This window comes from Neolamprologus multifasciatus, chromosome 3, assembly GCF_963576455.1.
Source record: "Neolamprologus multifasciatus chromosome 3, fNeoMul1.2, whole genome shotgun sequence".
In the NCBI taxonomy this organism is placed as follows: Eukaryota; Metazoa; Chordata; class Actinopteri; order Cichliformes; family Cichlidae; genus Neolamprologus; species Neolamprologus multifasciatus.
The window spans coordinates 2,855,072-2,881,182 of record NC_140441.1 but is presented as its reverse complement, the minus strand read 5'-3'; the positions used below and the strand labels follow the sequence as shown (position 1 = coordinate 2,881,182).

The following is a 26,111-nucleotide window of genomic DNA, read 5'->3' as shown; positions in this document are numbered from 1 at the left end:
CCAGGGACTTTTGTTTATGAGGACATTTTTAATTTTTAAGGACTTGAAAGATTTCTTCTTGAGGACAGGCTTTAGTCACTGTAGTGAGGACATTTCTACATGTAAGGACATCATGATGGATACAAAACTGCTACATAAACATGTTTCCTAGTCCCCACATCTGTCTGCAACTGTCTGTCTGTCTGTACTGGTGATTGTTGGCTACATGGTCCTCATATGTATGCAAAGACCAACGTGTGTGTTCCCAGCTGTTTGTTGGCAGTATGTTTTTCAGTGGGATTAGAGATTACACTGTGGACACACACTCCAATCATGATGATGTCATCGCTTCATCTGTGGCTCCGCCTAATGATGCAGCGTCATTTTTGCCTCTGCTTGTATTACCCACAATGCACTTGAAAAATGACGCCAAAAGCATCAGGCGGTTCAGCAGGTTGTTTCTGATTGATTGACTGATTGATTGATTGACTGATTGATCAGGTCTTCTTTGTCCACAGTCGTGTGTTCAGCAGGTCAGGCGAAGCGTTCAGGTGTTGATGGAGACTCCGGTATCGGAGCTGAAGGACAGCATGTGGAGGGGGCGGGGTCAGGGTCAGCTCAGACTGAAGCTGTTAATCAGTCAGCAGACTCGGGTCAGTTACATCACTCACGTGTTAACTGTGTTAAACCAGAGCTGGTTTCTGAGGGTCGATCACACAAACGCTTCGTTCACACTGATGTCTTCAGCTGTTACAGGATCAAACTCTGGGTTTATCAGCAGGATGCTCACATCCATCACAGGCCGTGAGTCATGTGACAGACTGCTGGTAGAGTGATGTGCTGTTACTCAGGTTTATAACGCTACACGCGATAACGGGGGTCAGAGGGCAAGTCTGTGCTGTGCATCCTGGGTAATTCCCTCAGGCAGCGTACTTCTGCAGAGTTCACAAATTTATCTGCTGTGCTGCACTGCGTGAGCTCGCAGCCAGCAGCAGCGCCCCCCAGTGGTGCCACCCAGTCAGCACAGTTTAAACCATCAACACAGAGTCATCATCATAAACTCCGGACACGTGCGATTGTTCTGACGGGCGTGAGCATCAGCAGAGTAACGACAGTTTCCAGGAAGTTCCACAGAGCTGCTTTTATTAAAGGTCAAAGGTCAGCGTGGCTTCATATACGTTCGATTCAACAGACAAGGACATGAAAGAACAAAATAAATACATTAAACTCTCACTGTGAGCGTGTGTGTGTGTGTGTGTGTGTGTGTGTGTGTGTGTGTGTGTGTGTGAGACGCTCAGGCGGCTCGTGGGCTGTAGTACGGCAGCGCTCTGATGAAGGCGTCCAGTCGGCTGCTGAACAGCTCGCTCTCCAACGTCTGCGTGGATGTACAAACCGGGTTCTTCACGATTAGCTCCACGTACAGCTGACAAACACACACACACAGTGTAAGTCTCTTTCACAATAAAGCACTTCCTGTTTAGCACAGACAGAAAACAGCAGCTCAGATGATTATTATTAATATTATTTCTATAACCCGTCCCTTTGAAGAGCACGTCAACATTTGAAGAGTAAAGTTTGTAACACACAAAGATCTGAACTAAAGATTTAAACGTTAATATGTGACTAATGAAACCTGTCAGCTCAACCCTTCAGCTGAATGAATTCTGGGTAAAAAACATTTTAGTTCAGCCTCAGTGTGATAATCTCTCGTCTCTCATGGACCGAATCCTGTTATAGAACGAGCAGATTTCTGTTTATATTATATATACATATTATATCCAAGATTCAACATGTTGTTCTCTCTCATCACTCTTAAAAGATTCTTTGAGAAAACAGATTAAATTTCACATAATTCAACGAAAAATCGACTTTTTTTATCCTAGAACGTCTTCAGGAGGTCAGCTGGAGCCGTTTCATGTGTTGCTCATCTGTTCACCTGAGCCTCAGGTACCTTGGTGTGATCTTTGATTCTGCCATGTCCCTAGAACAACACTCTCGCCAGTTAATTAGGAACTGCCTTTTTCAGTTAAGACACATCTCCAAACTGCGAACTTTGCTGTCTAAGTCTGAGTTAGAAATGGTTATTCATGCTTTTATTTCTTCTCGCTTAGATTATTGTAACAGTCTTTTTCTTTGTTTGAGCAAAAGGAATCTTGACCGTCTCCAGTTAGTCCAGAATGCTGCTGCAAGGCTTTTAACTAAGACACGGAAAAAAGAGCACATTACACCAGTGTTACGTTCATTACACTGGCTTCCAGTACACTTCAGAATTCATTTTAAAATCTTGGTACTGACTTTTAAAGCTTTGGATTGTGATGCCCCTGCTTACATGTCTGATCTTTTAGAACCCCACGCTCCCTCTCGCAGCCTGAGATCATCTAATCAAAGGCTGTTGGTAGTCCCTCGAACTCGTTTTAAGACCAGAGGAGAGAGATCTTTTAGAGCGGTGGCCCTCAGGCTGTGGAAGTCTCTCTCTACATCATTACGTTACCTTGATTGTATTTATTCTTTTAAAAAGCAACTTATTTATTTAGATTGGCTTTTAATTAGATTTGTGCTGTGTGTTTTATTATTAATGTATTTTATGTATTTCTGTTTTATATTAGTGTGACTTTGTGGTTTTTATCCTGTGAAAAGTGCTATATAAATAAATTGATTTGATTTGATTGATTTGTTCAATACACTTGGATTTTAAAAAGCTGCAGTTCAGCTGGTTCTATAGATGAACCCACTCATAGGTGTGTGTGTGTCTCACATTGCTGTAGATGTGCTGCAGTGTGTCCCTGGCGTTGGTCACTGACAGGTCGGTGTTCAAGACGAACTTCAGGCCGCTCGGTGTCTCGTAGTAATGGAGACGATACTTACTGGTCTGGAAGGACAGGAAGCCCTCCTTCCTGAGCACGGATAAGGACCACAGACGGGAGGACAGACAGACTATCAGGAGGACATACTGACAGGTGATGTGAAGGATACATGTCCAGAGGAGACATCTTGCTGACGAAGGAGCGGATGGAGAAGAGCATCCCGTACATCAGCTTGAACTCCTGCACACACACATAAACACACCTTTCCTTCACACACACTCTGTGTCTGGTTTATTGATTGCTGATTGGTTTCGAGGCTCACCTCCTCCTTGGAGATGCCCGCCTGCTTCTTGCGGTTCCACTCGTTGTAATACAAACAGTTTCCATTGCGGTCAAATATGTACAAGTTATGAACCGTCATCTGCAACACAGCCGATCACAAATCAATTAACAGACATCCACGATGGGGTATGCCGAATCAAAGAGGAACTCCTCCACGACATAAAAAGTGTTAACATTACTTTCTGTCCCGTGGGGATTCTTTTTACTGTAACGTTTTAAATACCAGGGATAAAATTGCACATTTTTTATTGTAGTCTGGTCCTCCGCGATGTTCAGACGTAACACAACAGCCACTAAATTATCTGTTAACCTCGTTTAAACACACCAGCTTTCGATAATATGTTTGATTACTCCGTTTAAAGGAGAAAAACACATTAAATGTTTTAAAATAATCGTTATAATCAGGTTTAGCCGAAGTTTTTCTAACCCAGCTCGGTGTTTACCTTATCTTCCTGTTTCTCGCAGGACCCCAACTGCAGAGCTGTTCACTTATGTGCCCGAATAAAACTGTTTCGAGAAACTTTATACAGCTAAGTTAGACTCTCTGAATTGAAAGAAGGTTGAGTTATTAAATCTAACTTGTAATTTAATCATATGCGAGTTGGTTTGTAACATGGATGTTCCGCTAATAGCGTAAATAAAATAATGTTAGGCTTTATGCGCGGACAGCCTCTGCTGAGTCCAGTTATTCATAGAGAAGATGGCGGCAGCACCGGTGATGATGCCGTACTTCGGCCAGCAAATTTCGTCCAAAAGTGACCTGGTCCCGGACTGGACCCGCCAGGAAGTCAGCACCGGGGTAAGTACGTGGTCTGTGGTGTTGTGCCGGACCGAACCAGGCCCGGTTCGGTCCCGGTGGAGCGTCTTTAAACGGCAGATAGCGGCTGAATGAGACAGCAGTTCTGCAGCGGCTAACAGCGGCTAACGGTAGCTGTGTTTGTGAGGAGCTCCGGAGCACAGCGGGACCGGAGCGGGCTAAACTGGGGGGAGAGTCCGCGGGGACACGCGTGTACTGGGTGGTTGATGAAAGATATTTAAATAACTACAGGGACGCGTGGAGAGCTGGCTAACGCTATGGTTGCATATTGGGACAGGCGTTTAACATTTCTTTGTGTTTCTCTCACTTGAGCGTTTTCAATGTGGCGTAAATGGCTTGTCCGATAATGAGCTCACCCGACAAAGGAGTCATTTAACAGTCTCAGAGGAGGAGGAGGGACACGGAGGGTGATGAAGCTGAGAGTTTAAACGGGAGAGATGCTGTCCGATAATGAGTGCAGGGTGTTTATCAGCCCGTTTACCTGTTTGTTGTCGTGTGTCAGACCACCATCATGGCCGTGGAGTATGACGGAGGAGTGGTGATCGGGGCCGACTCTCGCACCACTACAGGGTGAGAAAACAAACACTGAACACGTGATGATGGAGCCGAGTGCAGGAAACACTCCTTTAACCTGTGTGTGTGTTTGTGTTTCAGAGCGTACATCGCCAACAGAGTCACAGACAAACTGACTCGCATCCACGACAAGATCTACTGCTGCAGGTCAGTCAACCTCACTGGGCTGCATCACAGGAACTCTAATCAGAACACAGAAAACCTTTCAGAATAAAACAGCTATGTTTTTAATCTCAGGAAGTCTTTCAAAATAAACTTAGTTTAGAAGCAGCAGTCCTCACAGAAACCCACAGTCTGCACTTTTTAGGGACTCTGTAGCCTTGCAGGAACACAAAGTAACCGCTTTAGCAACCCTGAAAACCACAGAGACATGAATGGATCTAAAGCCTGGGACCAAGTTTAGGATCTCTGGGCTTCTTAAAGAGTCATTAAGGAACCTGAGACATTTGTACTGCCTTCTTATGTAAAACTGAAGCCCCAGGAAACATTAAAAGGCAGTTTGAAATAATGTTTTACTGAATTCATTTGTTCATTAAGAGCCCAGAGAGACCTCTCATAAAACTTTAACCTTTGGTAAAGATGCTGAGAACTGTTTAAGCAACCTTAAAAGGTTTAAGGATGCAGGATTACATCGCCCAAGTAAAAAAAAATGATGTCAAATATTTGTGCTGTTTGTGCTGCAAGAATTTTTTTGTGCCACTATCGTCTTAAATAATATTAACAAGAACTTTTCTGAAGAAATTTAAAGGGGCCTGCCAGTTGGTGCGTATCAGTCAAGCCCGAATTGCAGTTTCTGTTGACCAGTCAGGTCCAGCAGGCCTCAGGTTGGAGCATCAAACAGCTGACAAAAACAGATAATTTGTGTCTGTCTTTGTTCAATGTGATGGAAATTTCCAAAATATTGTAGGTTTCCCTGTAGGCCCTTAGTGAAGGTCTCTCTATCTGTTGCATTGTGTTGTGTGGGTTAAAGGTAAGTGTTTATGGATATGCTAGAGGTTGTGGATCACTAACTACATCCCATAACATTACATTTATCATCTAATGTGGTACCAGCAGGGTAAAAGCTAAAAGCTAATTATTGCTAATATGCTAACTAACATTAAGCTAATAGTAAGTGAACTGTAGCTTTTACATCAAAGTTAGCTGGAATGCTAATATTAACAAAATTGCTGACAAAGCTAATTATTGCTAATATGCTAATGGTAGCATGTGGGTTAACAGGTTAACTAACATTAAGCTAATAGTAAGTGAACTGTAGCTTTTACATCAAAGTTAGCTGGAATGCTAATATTAACAAAATTGCTGACAAAGCTAATTATTGCTAATATGCTAATGGTAGCATGTGGGTTAACAGGTTAACTAACATTAAGCTAATAGTAAGTGAACTGTAGCTTTTACATCAAAGTTAGCTGGAATGCTAATATTAACAAAATTGCTGACAAAGCTAATTATTGCTAATATGCTAATGGTAGCATGTGGGTTAACAGGTTAACTAACATTAAGCTAATAGTAAGTGAACTGTAGCTTTTACATCAAAGTTAGCTGGAATGCTAATATTAACTGACATTAGCACGTGGGCCAGCAACTTGTATAAAATGAACAGGAGTGCACTTTCAGCAGAACCTACATGGCCTTTAATTGGGCTCCGACTGATACGCACCAACTTTAAAATTTCTTTAGAAATGTTCTTTTAAAATATTTTTAAAATGATAGCGGCACAAATATTTGACACCACTTTTGTTGGATTTGAAGAAGGGGGGTATGTTGAGCCTTTGAGGAATGCCGGATGTTTCTTTAGCACCTTGAGAACTTGTCTGAGAAACTCTCCTGATGAGCGGCTCCTCAGCAGACGCCTCATGTTTGTGTTCTGGCTGCAGGTCTGGATCAGCTGCTGACACTCAGGCCATCGCTGAGATCGTCGCCTACCAGCTGGGCTTCCACAGGTAACACACACACAGGTAACACACACACACACAGCCTTCCTGTCAGCTCAGGTGAGGCCAATACTCACCGGTGTCTTTGGCCCCGCCCACAGCATCGAGCTGGACGAGCCCCCATTGGTGGAGACGGCAGCCAATCTGTTCAGAGCGAGCTGCTACCGTTACAGGGAGGAGCTGACAGCTGGGATCCTGGTGGCGGGCTGGGACAAGAGGAAGGGCGGACAGGTGAGACTTCAGCGCTGATGCAGTCCTTCGTGTGGCCAGCAGATGGTGCTGTTTCCACCATGATGTAAAGCATCGTCTGTGTGTGTTACCTGTCTCAGGTGTACAGCGTCCCGATTGGTGGGATGTTGGTGAGGCAGCCGGTGTCGGTGGGCGGCAGCGGCAGCACCTACATCTACGGCTTCATGGACGCCAACTACAAACCCGGGATGAACAAAGAGCAGTGCATGGAGATCACCGCCGCAGGTAACGCACCGCTGCTGCTGCAAGGCATGCTGGGAGCTGCGCTCCACAACCGTCTCACTGACTCTCTGTCTCTCCTCAGCTCTGTCTCTGGCCATGGAGCGGGACGGCTCCAGCGGGGGCGTGGTCAGGCTGGCCAGCATCTCGGAGGAGGGGGTGGAGCGACGCGTCATCCTGGGGAACCAGCTGCCCAAGTTCTCCACGCACTGAGCGTGCTCGGCTCCACTCACGTGTCTGTTATGTTAATAAAGTTTTCATTTTGTCTCTTCACTGTCGTCGTCTCATTGATGCTCAAATCAGTAACCACAGATCAATCATACCAATACTGTGGCTCACTCTGTGGGTGCAGTTCCCCGAGTGTCCAGCAGAGGGAGACACAGACTCAGCAGTGAGTGCTTACAGTCAGGGCCATTCTGCGTTTAAGTTTGAGGTCAAAGGTCAGATCCTCGGGGGGTGTGGCACAGCCTGAGTGTCCTCTGTCTGAGCGCTGTGTCCCCGCAGACCGCCGTCTGTCCGTCTATCTACAGAAATAAAGGAGTTTAAAAAAGTCGCCTTTCATGGAGGCGCTTAGAAACAGGAAGTGCAGCTACCCACTTTCTTAAAGTGCTCGACAGCTGAGTTGGACTTTTCTGACTTAAATGTTTTAAATGAAGCGACAGGCCTCGTCTTGCTGATGTCAGTGTCGTCTGTGGCTGATCTGCTGCGAGAGGAGACCAAAGGCTGGGGGGACGTTTCCACTGCCAGGTCATGTGGGACGACCAACACTCAGCTGTTACTGAGTGAGAGAGGCGTGAAGTCCACTTTTTCATCTGGACTCTTTATTAAGGAACAAGAAAGTGGATGTTCTCCTCCGTCACAGTGACCCTCCTTCACCCATGAGCTCTTCCTGTGTTTCCCCTGCTTGCAGCTCCACCTTCATCCTCCACCCCCCTCCTCTGCACACGCTCAGACCATCTCAGGCTCTGACGGACTCGTGCTGCTCACGTTGAGGTCGTTACAGTTTCTGCTTAGTAAAAGTTTTATTAGATTTTTTCTTTTTACTTTATTTGTTTTTATTTCCAGGTTTAAATCTTATAATATTTTAAATGTTTCCTATTTTTTATGATTTTTTAAAATCATTTTCTTATTTTTGTTTTTGTTCTCTTTTAATTTAAAAAACCTCTTTTCTAAGTTAGTATTTATTTATTCTTTATTTTTACTTTATTTCTGCATTTTGTGTTTCCCATTGTGGTTTTTTATAACTACATATTTTATATTACCTCTATTTAACTTTTTTTTTTTATTTGTGTGCAGTTTAATTGTTTCATTTCTTTTTTAAATAAAAAACTTTTTATGATTTTTATATTTTTTAACCTTTTAATATTTTTTTCACTAATTAAAAATAAAATAAAAATAATATTTGGTCTTTTTCATAATAGTTTTTCTGTCTTTTTAGTTGTTATTTACTAATCTCTTATTTTTACTTATCTCACTTCTTTATTTGTTTCAATCATTTTTAGTTATTTTAAAATTTTCTTTGTTTCATTTTTTCTGCAGTTCTGATTTTATTTCTTTTCACTCCTGATAATATTAAGTTTTAGGTTTTAAACTTTTAAATTCTTGATTTTTCCGATTTATCTGACTTTTTATTTTTTTTTATTTTAGGAAATCATTTTTATTTCGACTCTCTTGTTATAATTTTTTGTCATTTTAAATTCATTTTATTTTGTTTTTCACCTTTTCAATTTAATTTAATGATTATTTTTATTTCTGCATTTTGAAGCGTCTTCCTCCGCTGTTGTGACATCACTGGGGGGCGGGACTCTCACCTGTCTGTCAAACGCTCGTCAGTCAGGTGACAGTTTCCCACAGGCCTCCTCTCTGTTCTCTCCATCCTTCCTCCTCCTCCTCTTCCTCTCCTTGTTTTGTTCTCCGGGCCGTTCACACCTCTGCCGACAAAGAGCAGAAACAAAGAGGAGCAGCAGGAGGACACCTGACTCCGTCTTTTGTCCTCAGACTGGGAGAAACAGGAGCTCGCCTCCTTTCATCTCTCTCTCTCTGTCGGGACTGAATGTCTCTCGCCCGCTCTCACCTGTCTTCACGGAGCTGCAGGTGAGAAACTTCAGCCTGACTGTAACCCCGCCCCCTTTAACGTGCCAGTTAAAACAGAATCCTGGATCCTCACCAGTCTGACCAGTTCAACTCCAAACATCCAGAAAACACTTCAAAATAAGAGCTGGCTCTCCTTCCCTGACTCATTTCAAAGTAAAAGTGTGGGTCTACACAACAAACTGCTGGAAACTCTTCAACAGTCGTGCTGATCTTTGTTTTCACGAACAATCCGAGGCCGTGCCGCTGAGGATTATGGGATAGATTGATCTCCTTCCCTAAAGGAGGCTCCAGCGTCTCCTCAGCTGAAGAATAAAGGAGGCCGTGCAGCTCCTTCCCTCCATGTTTGGGGAGCAGGTGTGACTGTTTCTGCAGTAGGTCAGAAACTACCTGAGAGTGAAAGCACGGCTGCTGAGGAGCGTCCTCCTCCTCAGGTGTGGATTCAGTTTGTCAGACAGGACGAGAGACATTTACATAACAAACACCCAGAGAGAGAGAGAGGAAGCCTGCTTTGGTTTCTGCTGTTTTATCTTTAATGAACAAAACGAACCAGAAACAACATCAGCACGCTCTCTCACACACATGAAATGTGACTTTTTCCCACTGTCAAGAGTGCTGACCACTGATTAGAACCAACAGGAATAAATAAATAAGATAATGTGTAATAAATGTGTAATAAATGTGTAATAAAGTAATAAAGCGGAGCACGGTGATGCAGATATGTGTCAGTATCATGTGTGTTCATCAGCTGATGATTCAGCTCTGATTAGAAAGACAACAGACAGATTAAAACACAGAAATATGATTTGTTTAGACTTTTATTAAAGCTGGTTTGATCATTTTGTTCATATTTTATTTAATTTCTATAATTTTTTTCAGGAGCTGAACTAGAGAAATTTTCTCAGGGTGGCAAAATGAAAGCTTTTAAAAAACACACATGTGCAGGTACATGTGTTTAAAGTGATTCAAGTGCAGCAGGTTTACACGTTTGATATAAATACAGTCTATACATGAATAAACATCTCAGTTAAATAAAACGTGAGTTTTCATGTTATTTACTGTGTCGCCTGTATAATAAGTAAACATGCAGCCATGTGGCGGTTCATACACAAACACACGTCTCACTTAAGTTTCACATTTTTCTGTTTGAAAACAAAAGTCACACAAAATGTCATGAACAAAATTTGAAGCGAAATTTGTCAGGATTTGTTGGATTAACCCTCTGAGGTCCAACATATAATTGGACTCCCTTTGATTTTACATTTGTATTTGATCCTTTCTCCCTGCCCTGCTCGGGATCAAACTCACGTGTCTGAATTTTCAGTTGTTCTTTTATTGACATTCTGCAGTAACACAACTGGTCTGAAATCACACAAAAACATATAATCCTACTATCAGTTATATGTTTTGTAAAAGCCACATGTTTAGTAAATTATTTTCTGCACAAATCTTGGTAAAAAAATAAGCTTATATACAGCTGTTTATCTAAACATGCAGCCAATGCATCTTCTTTTTTTGTACAACCATTTAAAATACAACTAAAGCTAAACTAAAACAATCAGGTGTCGCGATAAGATGCCCACAAACATCCGCCACAGGAGAACAGCACAGGGATGAACCTTCACAACAGTCTGGATTTTAACCTGGACACAGAGTTTACACTGTTTTGTGACATTCATTATTACTCTGATTACTCTCATTGTCACACGAATACAGCGACTACACAACAAACTACACACTTCGCGCTAAGCGCCACAAATCTGGCGCACTGCCGCCCGTATAGATCGTGTAGATCCGTCCCTGCTTTTTTAAGGAATTTGAAGTTTTTGGTGGATTCGGTCTCCAGGTTTCAAAAACAGACATGCGCAGACACGTTCTCTCCACATTCCTTCACAGTCTGCCTTCCCGGAGCCCCGCCCCCTTTGGAATGGCAGGCTCCTTCAGCCACTCACACTGCGGCTGCGGGTGTGTGGGCGTGGTCTCATCCAGAGGTGGAGGCAGAAAGTTGGAGCAGCTTTTGTTCTCAACTTTTTGTGCGCGTGTGAGCTGGAGCCGCAGACTGGGAGCACTGGGAGCCCTGGTGTGAGCTCCGCGAGTGTGTGTCCGCGCTGTGTGACTGTAACTGCGGCTTCGCGTGTGTGTGTGAGCGTGTCTGTGGTGCGGGACCTCCAGCTGTCCCACCGACCCCTGCGCGCTCTCCAAGCCGCCTCTCGCTGCTCCTCAGACGGCCTCGCAGGCAGCCGCGCCCCGCTGCTCTACGCTGGAGGAGAGAGGAGGAGGGGATGGAGGAATGAGGGGCAGCCGGGTGGGAGCTCGGAGCCGCTGAAGGAGCCGTGACTCCCTCCGGCCTCCATCTTGGACACTTTGAGGACTTTTTTTCTTTTTCTCGAACTTTTCGGCTCCAATGAGGCGCGCGCGGCCGGCGGAGACCGAGCCCAGCTGACGTCAGTGATCGGTGATCGATAGGTGCGACCGGGACGGAGTAATGGGGGCTCAGCGGGGCCCCGTGGCCCACGGCCGGGCCTCCTCCTGCCGCGGGCTGCTGCTGCTGGTCCTCCCGCTGCTGCTGGGCTCCTGCAGGGCGGAGGAAGGTGAGTACTGATCAATACACACAGCTGCTGATCGATCAGTCTGCATCGGCCCAGAAACGATGACGTAATGTTACAGACCCATCGATCCTCAGAGAGGTTCAGTCACACACCTTTCTTCTTCTGTGGTTAATGAGTTTTTACATCCAGCTCAGAGAAGTTCGACAAACATTCAAACAAAAGCACACAAATGCAGACTGATGTGCTTTTACTGCAGTAGAGTCCTCTGAGCTGCAGTAGAATCAGACTTTACTGCAGTAAACTCGCTTTCTTCGCTCCTCTGTCCCATCAGCAGCTTCGTGTTCAGGCTTTGACCCTGTGGTTTCAGGATTCCTCTGCACAGTGAGAAGACTGTAAGCAGGTGCAGTAGTGAGCTGTGCACACCTTTACCTGCATGTTCATGAGTAGCTGACTAACTGTTTGGGTCCGTTGCTCATACCGAGGCTGCGGGTCAGCCTCTGGCCTCTGTGAGCCTCTGTGAGCCTCTGCAGGGCGACGTGTGGAGGCGTGTGGGGCTCTGATGAGGGCTGTTGTTGTGCGGTTTTCTTCTTCACTCATGCTAAGGAGCCTCCACAGTAATGACATGTTAGCAGGTCAAAGGTCAAGGTCGAGGACACTTGTTTCTGTCATGTTTGAGTTCAGCTCACACAAAAACAGAACAGCAGACAGTTTGAGGTGGAAACAGCTGCTGTGTTTGTGTTCACTGTTTTAGTTTTAACACAAACGTAAAACATGAGAAAATCTCAACTGTGACTTAAAGTTGCTGTTCAGAAGATAAAACACGTAGAAATGTTTGTGCTGATCAGAGTCACTCAAAAATTGTTTTATATTTTGTGCGTTACAGTAAAACTTAAACTGAAAAGTTTTGCACTTTTATAAAAGTGTCAAACGTTTTGTTAACGTGTTTTATTTACATCATGATGAAATCTGAGAGAGCCAATCAGCAAACACGGAGGGAGATAAATAAACATGAGAATAAAACGATAAGAAACGAGGAAGCATCCTGTTCACTCTCAGTTTACTCTGTGATCATCAGCTGTGACCAGGACGCGTCTGAGCGCGCTCAGTCGGCGTTTCTCTGGTTTGTGTCGTCGAGCTCTAAAGTGAGAGGAGCCCAGGCTGATGTGGTCACAGAGCGCGCTCAGACAGCGCTCTGGAGCTTTTTACTGCAGCTGATTTGATGATTTATTAGTTATTGATCAGGAATCGTCAGTGCTGTGTCTGAGCAGCAGTAAAACAATCATCCTTCTGTCATCACGCGTGACTCCACCCTGTTTAAATCCAGGTTTTAGCTTCAGCGCGATCTGGAGATAACAAGCCAGCGTTAGCACTTTCAGGCTGTGAAGCTCAGAGCAGAAGCTGGTTTATTAGCACATCTAAATGTGACACGGGTTTAGTTGTCCTGATAAAGCGGTCATGTGATCGTCTCAGAGAAGCTGTTGACGCCCCAAAAAAGCTAAACCAGCTTTAAAAGAGTTAAACGTGCTGATCCCGCTGAGGGAAGCCAGTTTAAAACCAGCAGGCAGGAAACCAACGGCGCTGCAGCTGCTTCAGATCAGCATGTGACTGGTTACCAATACCTAATCTATCACGCTGTTTGTCAACACAAAGGAGCAGCTGACTGTCACGTGACCCCCCCTCCCCAACAGGAAGAGGACAGGAAGTAGAGACGCAGGGGCCAAGGGTCTGAGAGCTGAAACAACAAACTGTTTGATAGCTGATAGATGGTTTAACTGCAGGTTATTGATCTACAGATACCTGCTGTTAGTGCTCGGTAACATTTCACTCATTAAAACCGGAGCCAAGACTTCTGGCATGTCATTGGTCAGGTAGTGCCATTAAACATGCTCCAACAGCAAAACCTCAGTACAGAGGTCCAGTTCGGTTTAGCTGAGGTTAGCCTAGCGACAGCTACGACTTAGCTGCAGCCCTAATAATGCAAACTTTAAGCCTCGTTACAGTTTAAACAGCTGAGTTATTAACCCTTTAAGACTTATATTATATGTTTACATGCTGTGGAGCCATTTTTGGGAGCATTTCAAGTTGCTATACATCAATACAACCATTACAGCCTTGATTTTAATAATATGTCTGCATTAAGTGCATAGTAATTACATAAATTGCAAAAAAGTGCAATAAACTACAAAAAAATTGAAAATCGTTTTTGTTTTTTAACATATATTTCTAGTTAGAGAAATTTAAGAGGCTTATCCCTCAAAACTGTAAATACAAAAAAGTTGCACAAAATAGTTTCCCACCACAGGAAATTTATTTTGAGTGTCTTCATAGTTTTATTTTTGAAATACACCAATTTTTATATACTGCAGGAAAAACGAAAATAAATATTATAATGCAAATTTGCAAAAAATCAGCATATGCATCAAAATAAACTATTTCCAGCAGTGCAATAAGAGTCCTAAGCATCCCAGAAACCACACAGAAAGTCATAAAGTCAAACATAACAAACACCAGTATAGGCTCATGAGGCCCTGATGGTAAAAAACTACATTTCCGCAAAAATGACGTCACTTCCGGTTTCGGGCAGGTCATGGTGGACATGCGATAGTTTGCGCTGATGGACGTAGGAAGTGTTACAAACAGCTGATCGGATCGGCAAAGCGTGTTTCTGGAATATTATGTTTTTGTTGCTGCAAGTGCTTTTTATGCAGTTTTTGCAAAGCTATATGTGGAAGGAAACTGTGACCGAGGACAAGCTGATGGCATAAGATGTAAGTACAACTCCTCCGGTTTCATATGCAAAAAAAAATATTGCGCTAGCTTATGTGGTTGCAGAGCTACCGGGATTTAAAAACAGTTATGCAAAACAGAGCGTGCTGATCTGACCGGCTTTAAAGGGTTAAGGCATTCATCCTCCTACACAGTTGTGCTGTTAGAAACGAGTTTCATAATGACATGTGAATAAAAAGCAGAGGACCGACAATAGAGCCCTGTGGAACTCCACCACCTGTAAAACAACACCTGGTGTCTGTTACTGATCTGTGCTGGTTACTCTCCACAGAAACTCTGAATTAGGCCTAAAATGCTTCTTCTTACACACACGTCCTCATGTTTCTCTAAAACCTCCTGGCTCTGTCATTAATCTGCATCTCTGCCTCAATAAACCTTACACTTGTGCTGTAAACATGGACGTTTCAGTCTGAGGGTGGAGTCTTTAGTGGACATTAGAGGAACGACCGTATTAAAGCTCAGCAGCCTCATGAGCGTGTGTGCAGTCGGCTGAAGTTTATACAAACAGACACTCAGGAAGACTCGAGCATAAATAAATAACAGATTCACACACTCGCTCTGTAACGGCAGGTTAATCAGCAGCTGAGTGTGTTTGTGTGTGTGCTGGAAGCAGGATCATTGTTTCCTGCCAAACCAGAAAATTACCAGTTAGAAAACAATAGTGTGTGTGTGTGTGTGTGTGTGTGTGTGTGTGTGTGTGTGTGTGTGTGTGTGTTCAGACTCTGAAGGCTGTTTGAAGCCTCTCTGGGACTTTAACCCTTTGAAGGATCATCCAGCTTTGCTTCACCCGGCTGAGCTTCGCTCTGTGCCGGCTTCTCGCTCCACCTCTCAGCACAGAGGTTCACATGAAATCAGGAGTTTCTCACATAAAAACAGTGAAATTAGCTAAAGTGGTTAAAGTAGACGTATTTCCTCTGGACTCTGGTGGCGCAGAAGCTTTTTTACTGTGGGTGTGTCCACATATTGTGCTCCATCTGCTCCCTGTCTTTTCTCTCCTCTTGTCTTTGTTCTGTTGTTCTTATTTTAACCCCGCACACACCAAACCTCCCCCTCTCCACCTCTTTCTCCTGCCTCCACCTCTCCCTCTCGGCGCCTTTCTTCCGTCCATAAATCCCTTTAAAGGCGCTGGATTTAATTTCTGACTGAGGATTTACATGTTAAGTGCCGGTTTGTTAATCTGTTGATTGGCCCTTTGGAGGTTTAGCCCTCACGCTCACAATAAAGACCGGCATATGAGACCTGTGAGTGTCGCCAGGATTTTCAAAATAAAACCCCAGCCACATGTTAACTTTGACCTTTCTAACAATATCAGCTGTAACATTTAAATGAGTGCACAAATTAGGTCTGTCCAGAAAGAGAAGCACGTGAAGTTTTTAAAGAAAGTAATAATAATAATAATAATAATAATGGATTGCATTTATATAGTGCTTTTTGGGGCCCTCAAAGCGCTTTTTAATGCCATTATTCATTCACTCTCACATTCACACACTGGTGAAGGCAGCTACAGTTGTAGCCACAGCTGCCCTGGGGCAGACTGACAGAAGCGAGGCTGCCATATCGCGCCATCGGCCCCTCTGGCCATCACCAGTAGGCAGTAGGGGAAGTGTCTTTCCCAAGGACACAATGACCGAGACTGTCCAAGCCGGGCAGACAGAAAACCTGCAGGTGATACAGAAACAGAGCAGTTTGCCTTTAAAATCCCAAAAATAGGAATTTTGTTCTCTCAAAGTTAAAAGTGTAAAAAATAACCTGACCAGGTAGAGGAGGGTTTAGGATTGTAAACACACCAATAAAGCATTCACATTAGTATTTGCTGTTACCATAACCAATATAATGTATACATAATAGTATTGTAAAACTATTACATTTGAATTAATATAATTGTTAAAGCATAATTTGAAAAGCTGAAGGAAAATATTTCATGTTGTGATGCAGAAGAACCTCTGAGGAGCCTGGAGTAAACCAAAACATCTGCACATTTATTCACAGATGGTAAATAAACAGGCAGAACAACAGCTGAGAGCAAAGCTAAAAATATGTTTTAAAGAGATATGATCTCAGTGTCTTCAGTTTGCCCACAAATTTTAGAGAATATATAAGATCATTTGCTTAAAATGTTACTGATACAAATATGATGCAAGTTCCCCTTTAACCTTTGTGACATGTTCCCCAACACCCATCATTACATTAAAAAACATTAAAAAAAAAGTGTAGAATATATGGAATACTTTGTGGAAAACCGCCAGGATTTAAGAAATCGTCATCAGATGACGTTTTGTTTGTAACCTCACCCTGTCCGACGTGCTGTGACAGGCAGATATTTAACGCTTTCAGCTCTATCATTTAGCAAGACTATAACTTTACATGATTTTTGGATGGTTGATATTACAGTGAAAGAGGTTAAACCAGAATGGCAGAGGACCAACAACAGCGCCCTGGGGAACTCCGCTGGTTAAAAGAACACATTCATTAACAGTAGTAATAATAGTAAAACAATGGTGTCACCTGTTCTCAAAGCTGCGTCTCTGTTTCATAGTCAAAACAAGCTTTTCATAACTGTAGAAGCAGATTAAAATCTGTCATGTTGGAGCTGAGGGAAGATTTGCTTAGAGGACAATTTTAGGATTCTGGGAAAGCGTCTAGAGCAGCAGGAAGTCAAACTACCACCTGAGAGTGACGCACGCTGATGCTGTGATCTCAAGCTTTTTCTGACATACCGGTTTCTGAAGCTGAAAAAGTTCCTTCACCTCACATTTACTCACCGAATGATCAGGTTCAGCGAAAAATGTCCATAACCAATCCTTTGATTTCATGTTACACCGCTACACCAACCCCCACAATGGCTTTATGTCCTCCCAGGGGGCTCCACCCCCCAGGGTGGAAAGCCTAAAGCTATAATGTAATGTCAAAACAGTCGATAGCTGAACAGCTCTGTAATCATCTCATCGAACCTGTTTCCATTTTTCAGCTCTCCGTCATTAAAACTGATTCTGAACACTAAAGTTTGAATCATTATATTTTCAAACCTCGTCCAGAAAAGAGGATTTTAATGACGTTTCTAAATTTTCCTGTTCTTTCATCTTTTTGGAGGCTATACGGCGAACAGTGGAAAGTTTCGGGAACCTTCACCCGACTGCTTTCACTAAGTTTAACGAGCGTCAAAGTTACGTAACCACGGTTCTATGAGTGTAGGCGCAGCTGACCAAGAGCTGGCGGCTGCTTTCGTGTTTGTTGCTTTTATGGTGGATTCTCACAGTGTTTGCTGTTCTCCATCTTCCTTCATCGGGTTAAGAAACTGTGTTTGTTCGGAGTTAAGTGGGTAACGGAGCCCACCCAGTAGTTTTTCAGCGATGTTTGGAAGTGCCTACATTCAGATATGTCAGATGAGGTTTTTAATTGCACAAAAGCTTTCCACCCATTTCAATCAAGTCGTTTTCGATAAACAATATAATAAACTTAATGTGAAGGCTCTAGGATGGTTATTTTTTTAATTATAATAACTAGTCTGATAAACCCAAATTGTTTAAATGCATAACATCCAATCACTGATTGGTTATGTTTTGTCTGGCAAACATGTCACATTGAACAAATAACTTTGTTGCAGGTAAAACTGTATTATTGTAATGCAGAGAAAACACATGTGCAGTCAACAAAAACTAAACCACTTTCTAGGACTGAAAATATCTCCCACATTTTACCAAAAAAGAAATTCACCAGTGATTGGTAGAAGGAGCCCACAGATGCTGCGGCCTCCATGGATTTCATTTTTCCTCGCGTAAATTACCCCCGGTTTCCCTTTGTAAAGTTCAGCCTTCAAACCTGTTGAAATGTGGGCTGGTTGTCAAAAGGCACAGAGGCAGAACTGGCTCCGCACTGGCACCACGTCGATGGAAAAGAGATAATGGAGTCGGCCCTATTTTTCTTTCTCCGCAAAAACATCCCTGGAAGAGGTCCTACGGGGGCAGTTCCTGTGGTTGGAACAGTCACAAAGGTGCACTCTGACTTGAAATAACCTGCTTCCTGCAGTGGAAATCGGCCTCATTAGTGCAGTCAGGTATTGGCATACATTCAGTCATAGTTCCACTGTCGGCATTGGAGTAAATGAGGAAAAGAAAATTAATGTAAAACTCCATTTTTGTGGGGTTGGGGGGGAAGCTGCTTGGAGCTTGCACTTTGTTTCCTTGACTCTCTACAGCAGAGGTTAGCATGACCCACAGAGACACGGCGGACGCACTAATGAGAAATACAGCAGGCGGAAATAAAGCGGACTGATCCTTTAAGGACGCTTTGAACCATCTGGATGCAAACGCAGTCAGCCTGCTTCAACTTGTGTCCAGAGTTCCTCCCCTACAGCTAATGAGTAACTTTCCATTCTCCAGACAAACGTCCTCAGGTGGTTTGATTTGTCCGCGGGCCAAAACTCCGATATTTTATAAACTGTCACATGTAAGAAGCAGAAATGTTCTCAGTGCGATTTCTTCCAGTTGACTGTGGGATAATCTCTGCAGCTGTGGAACATTTTTCCAACCGGATGGTTCAAAGAGTCTTTGAGGATTGAGTAAATATCACCAGCAGGGCAAGTTTTAACCGTCCTCCCATGTTTTCAGATGTTTTATGTGCTGATTGCTGAGGAGAACAAACAGAGCTGCAGCTCGTTGTGGAAGATTCCTGACATGTGAGATGAGTCAGAGGCAGTTCAAACAGCCCGAATCATCGATCGGAGTGTTGACAGAGAGAAGATAAGGTGCTCAAACAGAGAGTGATGAAGACGAGCAGGAACAAACACAACCGCCATGCAACTCTCTTAAATTATACAAACACTGCCTGTCTACTGGCAGTGAAATGTGTGTTTAAGACGTACAGTAAATATACACATCAGAAACAAGTAGAACCAACATAGTGCCCAGTAAAGGCTTAGCTTGTCTTACCTGTCCGAACAGACAGCTGTAACTCAGCAGGTCATCTTCTAATCAGAAGGTTGGTGGTTCAGACCCTGGCTGCTCCAGTCTTCAAATATCCCCGGGCACGATGCTTACTCCACTAACTCCTTCATCCTCCATCCTCCCTGTGCTTATATTAGCCTAACCATAGTTCAGCAGCTAGACACCAGTTAGTGCATTGCTTTATGTCAGCTAACCCTCCAGATGTTTACTTCTAGCTGGGTTGCACATTTAAAACCCTTCTGTCAGTGGTGCATCAGCTTTAGATGGCAACTAGCTTGATAACGTCCAGCTAACTTAGCTAAGGCCTGATTTAGATTTCTGAGGTGTCTTTTTAAGGTCTATGATGTAACCTACATAAGTGGCCAATGGTGTCGCCATTTATGCATGTTTTGGTACCTTACGTGGTAATCACGGTGTGGTCGTTTCCCAGTGATTTATATGTGGTGTCAGCACATAGGAACAAATCAAATGATGGCACCCTTTTCCTCAGGTCCATTCTGATAGTTTCAGCAATCTCCTTCCAGGAGTTTACTGACATGTGTGAGTCCTTATATTGATGTTGTGATTATTCTTCCATCATACTGAGGATAGGATCATTATTCTCTCACTGACGAATTTGAACATTGTGGTGAAAAAGCAGACGGAAGAAATCTATTAAGTCTGACGTCACTAGCCGTGTCTGGGCCTAAACTCCGCTGCAGGTCCATATATCAAACGATCACTATGGCATTACTGAGAGTTGAAAAACTGTCTAAAGTCTTTCATCTTTAATAAAATGATCAGCTTTCTGCTCTACCAGGTGTAACAATTGAGTTTAACATCCAGGCATCCATGAAAATTGAATTTATGACATTTAACGGAGTTAGAAGTTAGCAGGAAGTTAGCTCGCTAGCTTCTATCTAAATACAATATAGCATGTCCTGACTGCGGGGTTTTGGAAACAAATTCAAACATACAGCTCTGTTATCACTTCCAACATAAATGAAGACAGAAAACTAAACAGCAGTGACGTTTGTAGGGTTACTGAAGTTTGGCTAGCTGGTATATAATGATGTGCTACGTGACCGCTAGCGACACAGCTATGTTAGCATAATATAAACAAGCTAACTTTTTTTCCTCTCGATAAAAGTTAACGTGAGTGTTCTCGGTGGTCAGGAACAAATGTAATCGCATGGCAGGATGCTGTAAAAGGACCAAACTTCAGCAGGAGAACAACTGAGATAATCCATCCACAATACGAGGTTAGTCATTCATATACTGCTGCATGGGCTGGGCTGTAGCTACATCCTAAGGTTTTAAAAACTGAGCTTAAATAAATGATTAGCGGTAATAAAAGCCGAGGGAGGTCAACAGTGATCACTGACTGTTTTAGGAGCTTTTTGAGATTAAATAGAAGAAAATACAAAACATTAAACATGTTAACAACACAAAAGCCATATTAAACGCAGACTACTTTAGGAAGTAGGATTCGTCACGTCATCACTTAACGACCGGATGGAGCTGAACAGACCAATCGCAGCGCTTGCAGCTGTGGTGACGTGTATTTCCATTTCCAGGGAGATGCACGTCAGGTTACAGCGTGGGGTTTCAAAGAGGCTTGCAGTTGCAGCATAGTTTTTCCCGCTGAAGCATAAATCTTCATACCTTTGTCAGGAACAGGACTTTATTGGAACACGTGGGCGAACAGCCACACTGACCGTTTTATTGGAACTGAGCTAATTTGGACCTTTTTATCTCTCAGCGGTGCCTGAAGGAGCGTTTGGACCAGGAACTAATGCTCCTGCTGATGACATACATGTGAAACTGTCCTCTAACAAACTGGGCTGAGCCACATGATGATCCTGGCTGCAGTGTGATGACAGAGGGAGGCATCCACGGACCCACACTTTGTGCCCTCACCTGTGTATCCAAGCTCTGGCTTGTTTGCTCTGCAGCTGTCTCTGCTAAAGTTAGAACATCCTTTACGGCCCCAAAATCAGCCATAAATCTGCAGTTTTCTCCACATCCTGCACCAACGTTTCCACAAAAAGAGAACACGTCGTTGACGTTTGCAGAAAGAAAAAGCTCCATTGTTCTTGTTTGTTGTCTTTTAACAAGACGGAGCAAATGAAATGACCCTCTGGAAGTACTTAAAGCACTGAGTGCGCGGGTGTTTCATTAGTGCAGGCTGGCATGATGTGTGGTTTTTAGCCCTGACGTGGAGACACATCACATGACCTTCAGCACAAATCTTAATCTGCACTCGAGTCAAACGTTCGTTAGGTTTCTCTGCTCTTCCTGCACAGCCGGTCCGATGGTTGTTTTTAGATCTTTGAGATTAAAAATCGCACAAAGTTCAGCGAGCAGAAAAGCAGCAACTAAAGCAGAAGAAGGAGAGAGTGAAAGGAGAGGGAACAAGGAGTCGAGGAATGAGAGGGAAGAAAGGAGGAGTGAGATAATCAGGTTTATTAGAGAGCAAGTCGCAGCACGAGACCACACGCACCAACGCACACGCAGCCCGACCGGCTTGTGTAAACATCCCGCCAGCGTTGTCATGGTAATTTCCGTGTCCTCGTCATGCACTCTTATCGCAGATGCACTGTTTACAGCGTGTGTGTTCCTTTGTGTGTTTGTGAGGACCAGAGTGCAGCGGGGACGTTTCTGCTGGTCCGAGGATGCAGACCCCAGTCCTCGCAAATACAGGACTCTGTGTGTGTGTGTGTGTGTGTGCAGTTTACAGAGTCTATATAAACCAAACACACACATGCTGAGGCTTTGATTGGCTCAGGCTGCGATGCTGATTAGAAACGCGTGTGCATAAACTTTATTCGTCCCTTGCGGTCGAGACTTGGAGCTCATAACTTCAGCAGCTTCAGAGAAACGAGTTAATGTGGCGGCTTTTAGAAAATCAACAAAAAGAGACGAACCTGCAGGCGCGGCGATCTTGTGTCACATCATCGCAGGTTTCTGTGGTGTTTGCTGTCACCCGACTGCGCATCCAGTACTTAAGATCCGAGGCCGTATCCCTGATCACATAGCATGACATCACAGCCCCGCGGCGTCAGAGGCAGCAGAGAGCAGCGAGGCATTCAGGTGCCGCAGTAGATCAGATACATGAACCCGTGAACATCCTGAAGGGGGGAAAGACGAGAGCGCACACGCATACCAGAGGGGAGTGGCACTAAAACTGCTACACAACCCGAACCCTAAAAACAACTTGCTGTTCCTCTAACATCCCTGCACCAGGCTAAAAATGTCCAGCTGCAGTAAAAGTACTTGGACTTTGTGAACATCTGACATGCCGCCAAATAAAAACACTGCAGATGCTCTTTAGCTTCACACAGAGAAACAGAGTCAGGACCAGACTTGTATATTTATAACAGACTAAACATAATAATACAACACGAGCACATGTGTGTATGAAGCGTATATGAGCTGAAGTGTTTTACACACTAATTGCTTAGAGGTGGTGGAGTTCCACAGGGCTCGATCATCGATCCCTTTTGTTTTTTAAGCGACTATATGTTTATATGTTTATCACTAAGTCAGTTTGGTTTCATAACTCATAGAGGTGGGAATCACCAAACATCCCACGATACGATATTATTGCAATTTTTTTAAAATATTTTGTGATATTCAGATTCTGTACATAAAGGTAAACTTTATCAATATTCATTTTATCTAATATCAAAGTCTCACACTCAGTCTTTCTCTCATTTCAGTTTTATTGTTGACAAACTGAACGGTTTGTATTACAGTCTAGTCCAACTTAACTGAATCAACCATCTGGTACAATTATAGCTATTCTGAACTATGCAGTTTATGAAAACTATGCAGCCCCTTCAGCAACTGAAGAATTTGAAAGTAAATTAAAACAAAATATAATTTTACATTAAATAAAAAAGTTTTAAACTTAATTAAAATAAAACATGTCTTTAATTAAAATAAGTAAACTGTCATGTTTATTGTTGCCAAAAACAAGTTGAACACATTTGGACAGTGAAGGAATGTCAGGATTCTTGCTCAGAAAAAGGATCAACATGCTCTGAAGTCAGAGCACAAAAACCTTTTTTGTAACAAAATATCGATTTCTGCTGTCCCTGTATCCATACATTATTAGCAAACAAAATATCACCATGCTACACAGTATCCATTTTTTCCCCCACCCCTAACATTTTGCAGCATTTGAAGTGACTTACAGGCAGCTGCTAGCTTGTCTGCTAGGCTTCACGTTAGCTGGTACCTGAACTGGACCTGTGGACTGTTTGTGCTCTTGGAGTCTTTTAGAGCATTTCTAATGCAGTTCTTTGACCAATGATATGGCTGCTGTGTGGTTAATGGTGAAATTGTAGGATTTTAGTTGCTTGAGCACTAAGTCTGTGGATGCAGCTTGATAGCCAGTCAAGCTAGCTGATAGCATAGCATAGAACCTCTCGTGCTAACTGCGCTAACATGGCAGCCACACTACTAATGTTGACTCAACTCTGTGTCTGCTGGTTTTTCGTGGTTTCCTGGGATTTATTAGTACAATAGTAGACCCAAAAGTAGAAGCACCGTGAGGGTTTCTACTGCTTTGCTAAGTTTAGAAGTTTATCGGAGCTCCCCGTGAAGAAATGAGAGGCCCGTGTGTGCGTGAGGAGACGCCGACCTTCTTCTCCTGAGCGTATCACACTGGCAGAGGTCACATTTCCATCATGTTTTCCACTCTTGGCGTTGGAGCGTCTGCTGCAGCAGATTAATCATCACACAGCGAGCTCTTGACTCGGCGCTCCTGCTCATCTGTGTCCGCGAGCTTCGTACAGGCGCTCCGAGACGCCCGGGGAGAATTACAGACGGCTTCATTCCTCAGCTGCTGCCAAGCAGAACGATGGAAGGGCCGCTTTCCCTTTCTCCACGCTGTAATTACACACACACACACACACACACACACACACCACACACACACACACACACAGGGTCAGGCGCTCCAACTGTTTAAATCTGCCTGTCGGTTAATTAAAACGAGAAGTGACTGAAGCTATTAGAGCAAATGAATGACTGTGTGTGTGTGTGTGTGTGTGTGTCTGTGTGTGTGTGTGTGTGTGTGTGTGTGAGAGACGCAGGCAGGTCACTGTGTTTTTTCACACCACTACAGATTATTAATCTGGTTAAAGAGAGCTGATGAAGTGTAACTGACGTGGACTCACAAACACACACTCTCTCCAGAGCTGTATTTGTGTGTGTGTGTGTGTGTGTGTGCGTTTGTCTGCCTGTTGTGTGAGGACCATGGTTAGATCTAGACCGTATAAGGACATCAGACCTACAAGTGTCCGTTTGAGGGTTCAGATCACAGACTGTAAGATCAGTTTTTCACTTTGAAGCCTGAACTTTGTTTGGATGATTGATTCATCCTTCAGTCTGCAGGTCGACGATCATTTAGAAAAACAATATTTAATATAGTTTGGACGATTCTTTCTTCTTTCTTTGTCTTAAAGCTGTGCGATCAAAGGTTTAATAGTGTGGACCGTCCCCCACACCTCTAAGCTAACACTCATTTTACCACTTTAATCGAACCAGTGCAGCTTTAATCCTGAAATATAATATGTGTTATTATATATATATAATATGTGTTATTATATATATATAATATGTGTTTTTCCCCATGATAGAGAAATTCTGCTGTAGTAAATGACAGAAACCTAAAGTGTAAGAAATGAGTGTAGCTCATTAATGTCATTATAAAACTGAAAGGTTTTGTTAATTAATGGTTTAATTATTTATATAGCACATTTAATTACAACAGGACCAAAATGCTGTACAAAAATACAACATACATAATAAAATAACAAATAACACAAAATCTCTTTTTTTTGTCTTTTATTTAATCTACTGTGGACCCATTTAAAAAAATAATAATAATTTCTTTCTGATGTCTTTTAGGGCGTTTCGATATAACGATGATTCACGTTACGCTATCGTTTGTTTCGTGGTGTCGCAAATGTGCATTTTTTGTATTTTTTTTCCGTTTTGTATGAAAAAAATACAAAATAACATCATGTATTTATTTGTATTTATTTCTTAAGGTTCTCTCTTTCTCTCATATTTAATATAAACACACTGCGGACAGACAAGCGACTATTTTTATGCGTTGACGGTAAAACCATCGCGTGGCTCCTGCGTCCGCTTGTTTATTTCCCACATAAACCTTTCACAATAAAGCTCAAGATCCTGTTGAAATTTTAAAAAATAAACTGAAGTGAAAGAGTACACAGAGTGTTTACAGATGAAAAGCAAAGAAATAAACCTTAGAACAGGCTTTTCCCGCAGCTCGGGGATAATGAATAAACAATAAATACTCACAAAGAAAATGTCTAAAAATGTATCGTTTTATGCATCGGTCAAAACAACTAACTCCAGGTGACCTGCAAAAAAAAAAAAAAACAGAGATTCACAGAATTTACAGAAAATGTAAACAATGTGTGATATATATCGTTGCCGGGACGATGAATGTCTTATATCGAGCTTTTGGTCATATCGCACAGGCCTAATTTCTTTGTCGGTCTGTTACTTGATTACTTTGGTGTTATTAGCAGAGAACTTTATTAGTTACACAAAGTGTGAAACGTGAAAACACAGTTAAAGGTCTAAACTTTAAATTAGTGCAGTCCAGCAGGCCAGATTGGAGCTTTAGACGTGTTTTTCATGTGGAAAATGTCAGTGCACACTGAAAATAATACCAAAATGAAGTAACAGTTAATAGGAAATGACTTTAATTTGCATCTCTTTCAGTTTGATCCAATTTTTCGGCACAGCCTGAAGTGTCTTCAGTCTCCGTTCACGTCTACACGACTGACTGACAAATGTCC

General features: G+C 43.0%; 3 protein-coding genes across 6 annotated transcripts in view; 2 read left to right on the top strand and 1 right to left on the bottom strand.

Moving 5' to 3' along the window:
* Window positions 1-1,102: 1,102 nt before the first annotated feature.
* trappc1 (trafficking protein particle complex subunit 1) lies at window positions 1,103-4,448 on the bottom strand. Of its 3 annotated transcripts, none has more exons than XM_085154585.1 (5): window positions 4,424-4,448; window positions 3,106-3,204; window positions 2,953-3,023; window positions 2,735-2,873; window positions 1,103-1,402 (listed from the first exon to the last, which is right to left on the bottom strand). In XM_085154585.1, exons 2-5 carry the CDS (start codon window positions 3,202-3,204, stop codon window positions 1,274-1,276), a joined length of 438 nt encoding a protein of 145 aa, XP_085010711.1. In that variant the 5' UTR covers window positions 4,424-4,448; the 3' UTR covers window positions 1,103-1,273. The 3 variants fall into 3 exon arrangements, with proteins under 3 accessions (XP_085010711.1, XP_085010710.1, XP_085010708.1); XM_085154584.1 differs by lacking the exon at window positions 4,424-4,448 and adding an exon at window positions 3,305-3,328; XM_085154582.1 differs by lacking the exon at window positions 4,424-4,448 and adding an exon at window positions 3,569-3,673 and having other exon boundaries at window positions 1,104-1,402.
* Window positions 3,782-7,190, top strand: psmb6 (proteasome 20S subunit beta 6). The gene is made up of 7 exons (XM_085154542.1): window positions 3,782-3,924; window positions 4,445-4,512; window positions 4,597-4,662; window positions 6,393-6,458; window positions 6,551-6,680; window positions 6,779-6,923; window positions 7,003-7,190. The coding sequence occupies exons 1-7, from the start codon at window positions 3,826-3,828 to the stop codon at window positions 7,128-7,130; spliced, it is 702 nt and encodes a 233-aa protein (XP_085010668.1). The 5' UTR covers window positions 3,782-3,825; the 3' UTR covers window positions 7,131-7,190.
* A 3,806-nt stretch (window positions 7,191-10,996) lies between these two features.
* ephb4b (eph receptor B4b) overlaps window positions 10,997-26,111 on the top strand; it is a 37,768-nt gene continuing 22,653 nt past the window's right edge. The window contains exon 1 of one of the 2 annotated variants that reach the window (XM_085154274.1): window positions 10,997-11,599. In XM_085154274.1, coding sequence (XP_085010400.1) covers window positions 11,494-11,599 — 106 coding nt within the window. In that variant the 5' untranslated portion in view covers window positions 10,997-11,493. Of the gene's footprint in view, window positions 11,600-23,217; window positions 24,165-26,111 lie in introns of those variants that run through there. The other variant, XM_085154275.1, reaches the window with a different exon arrangement.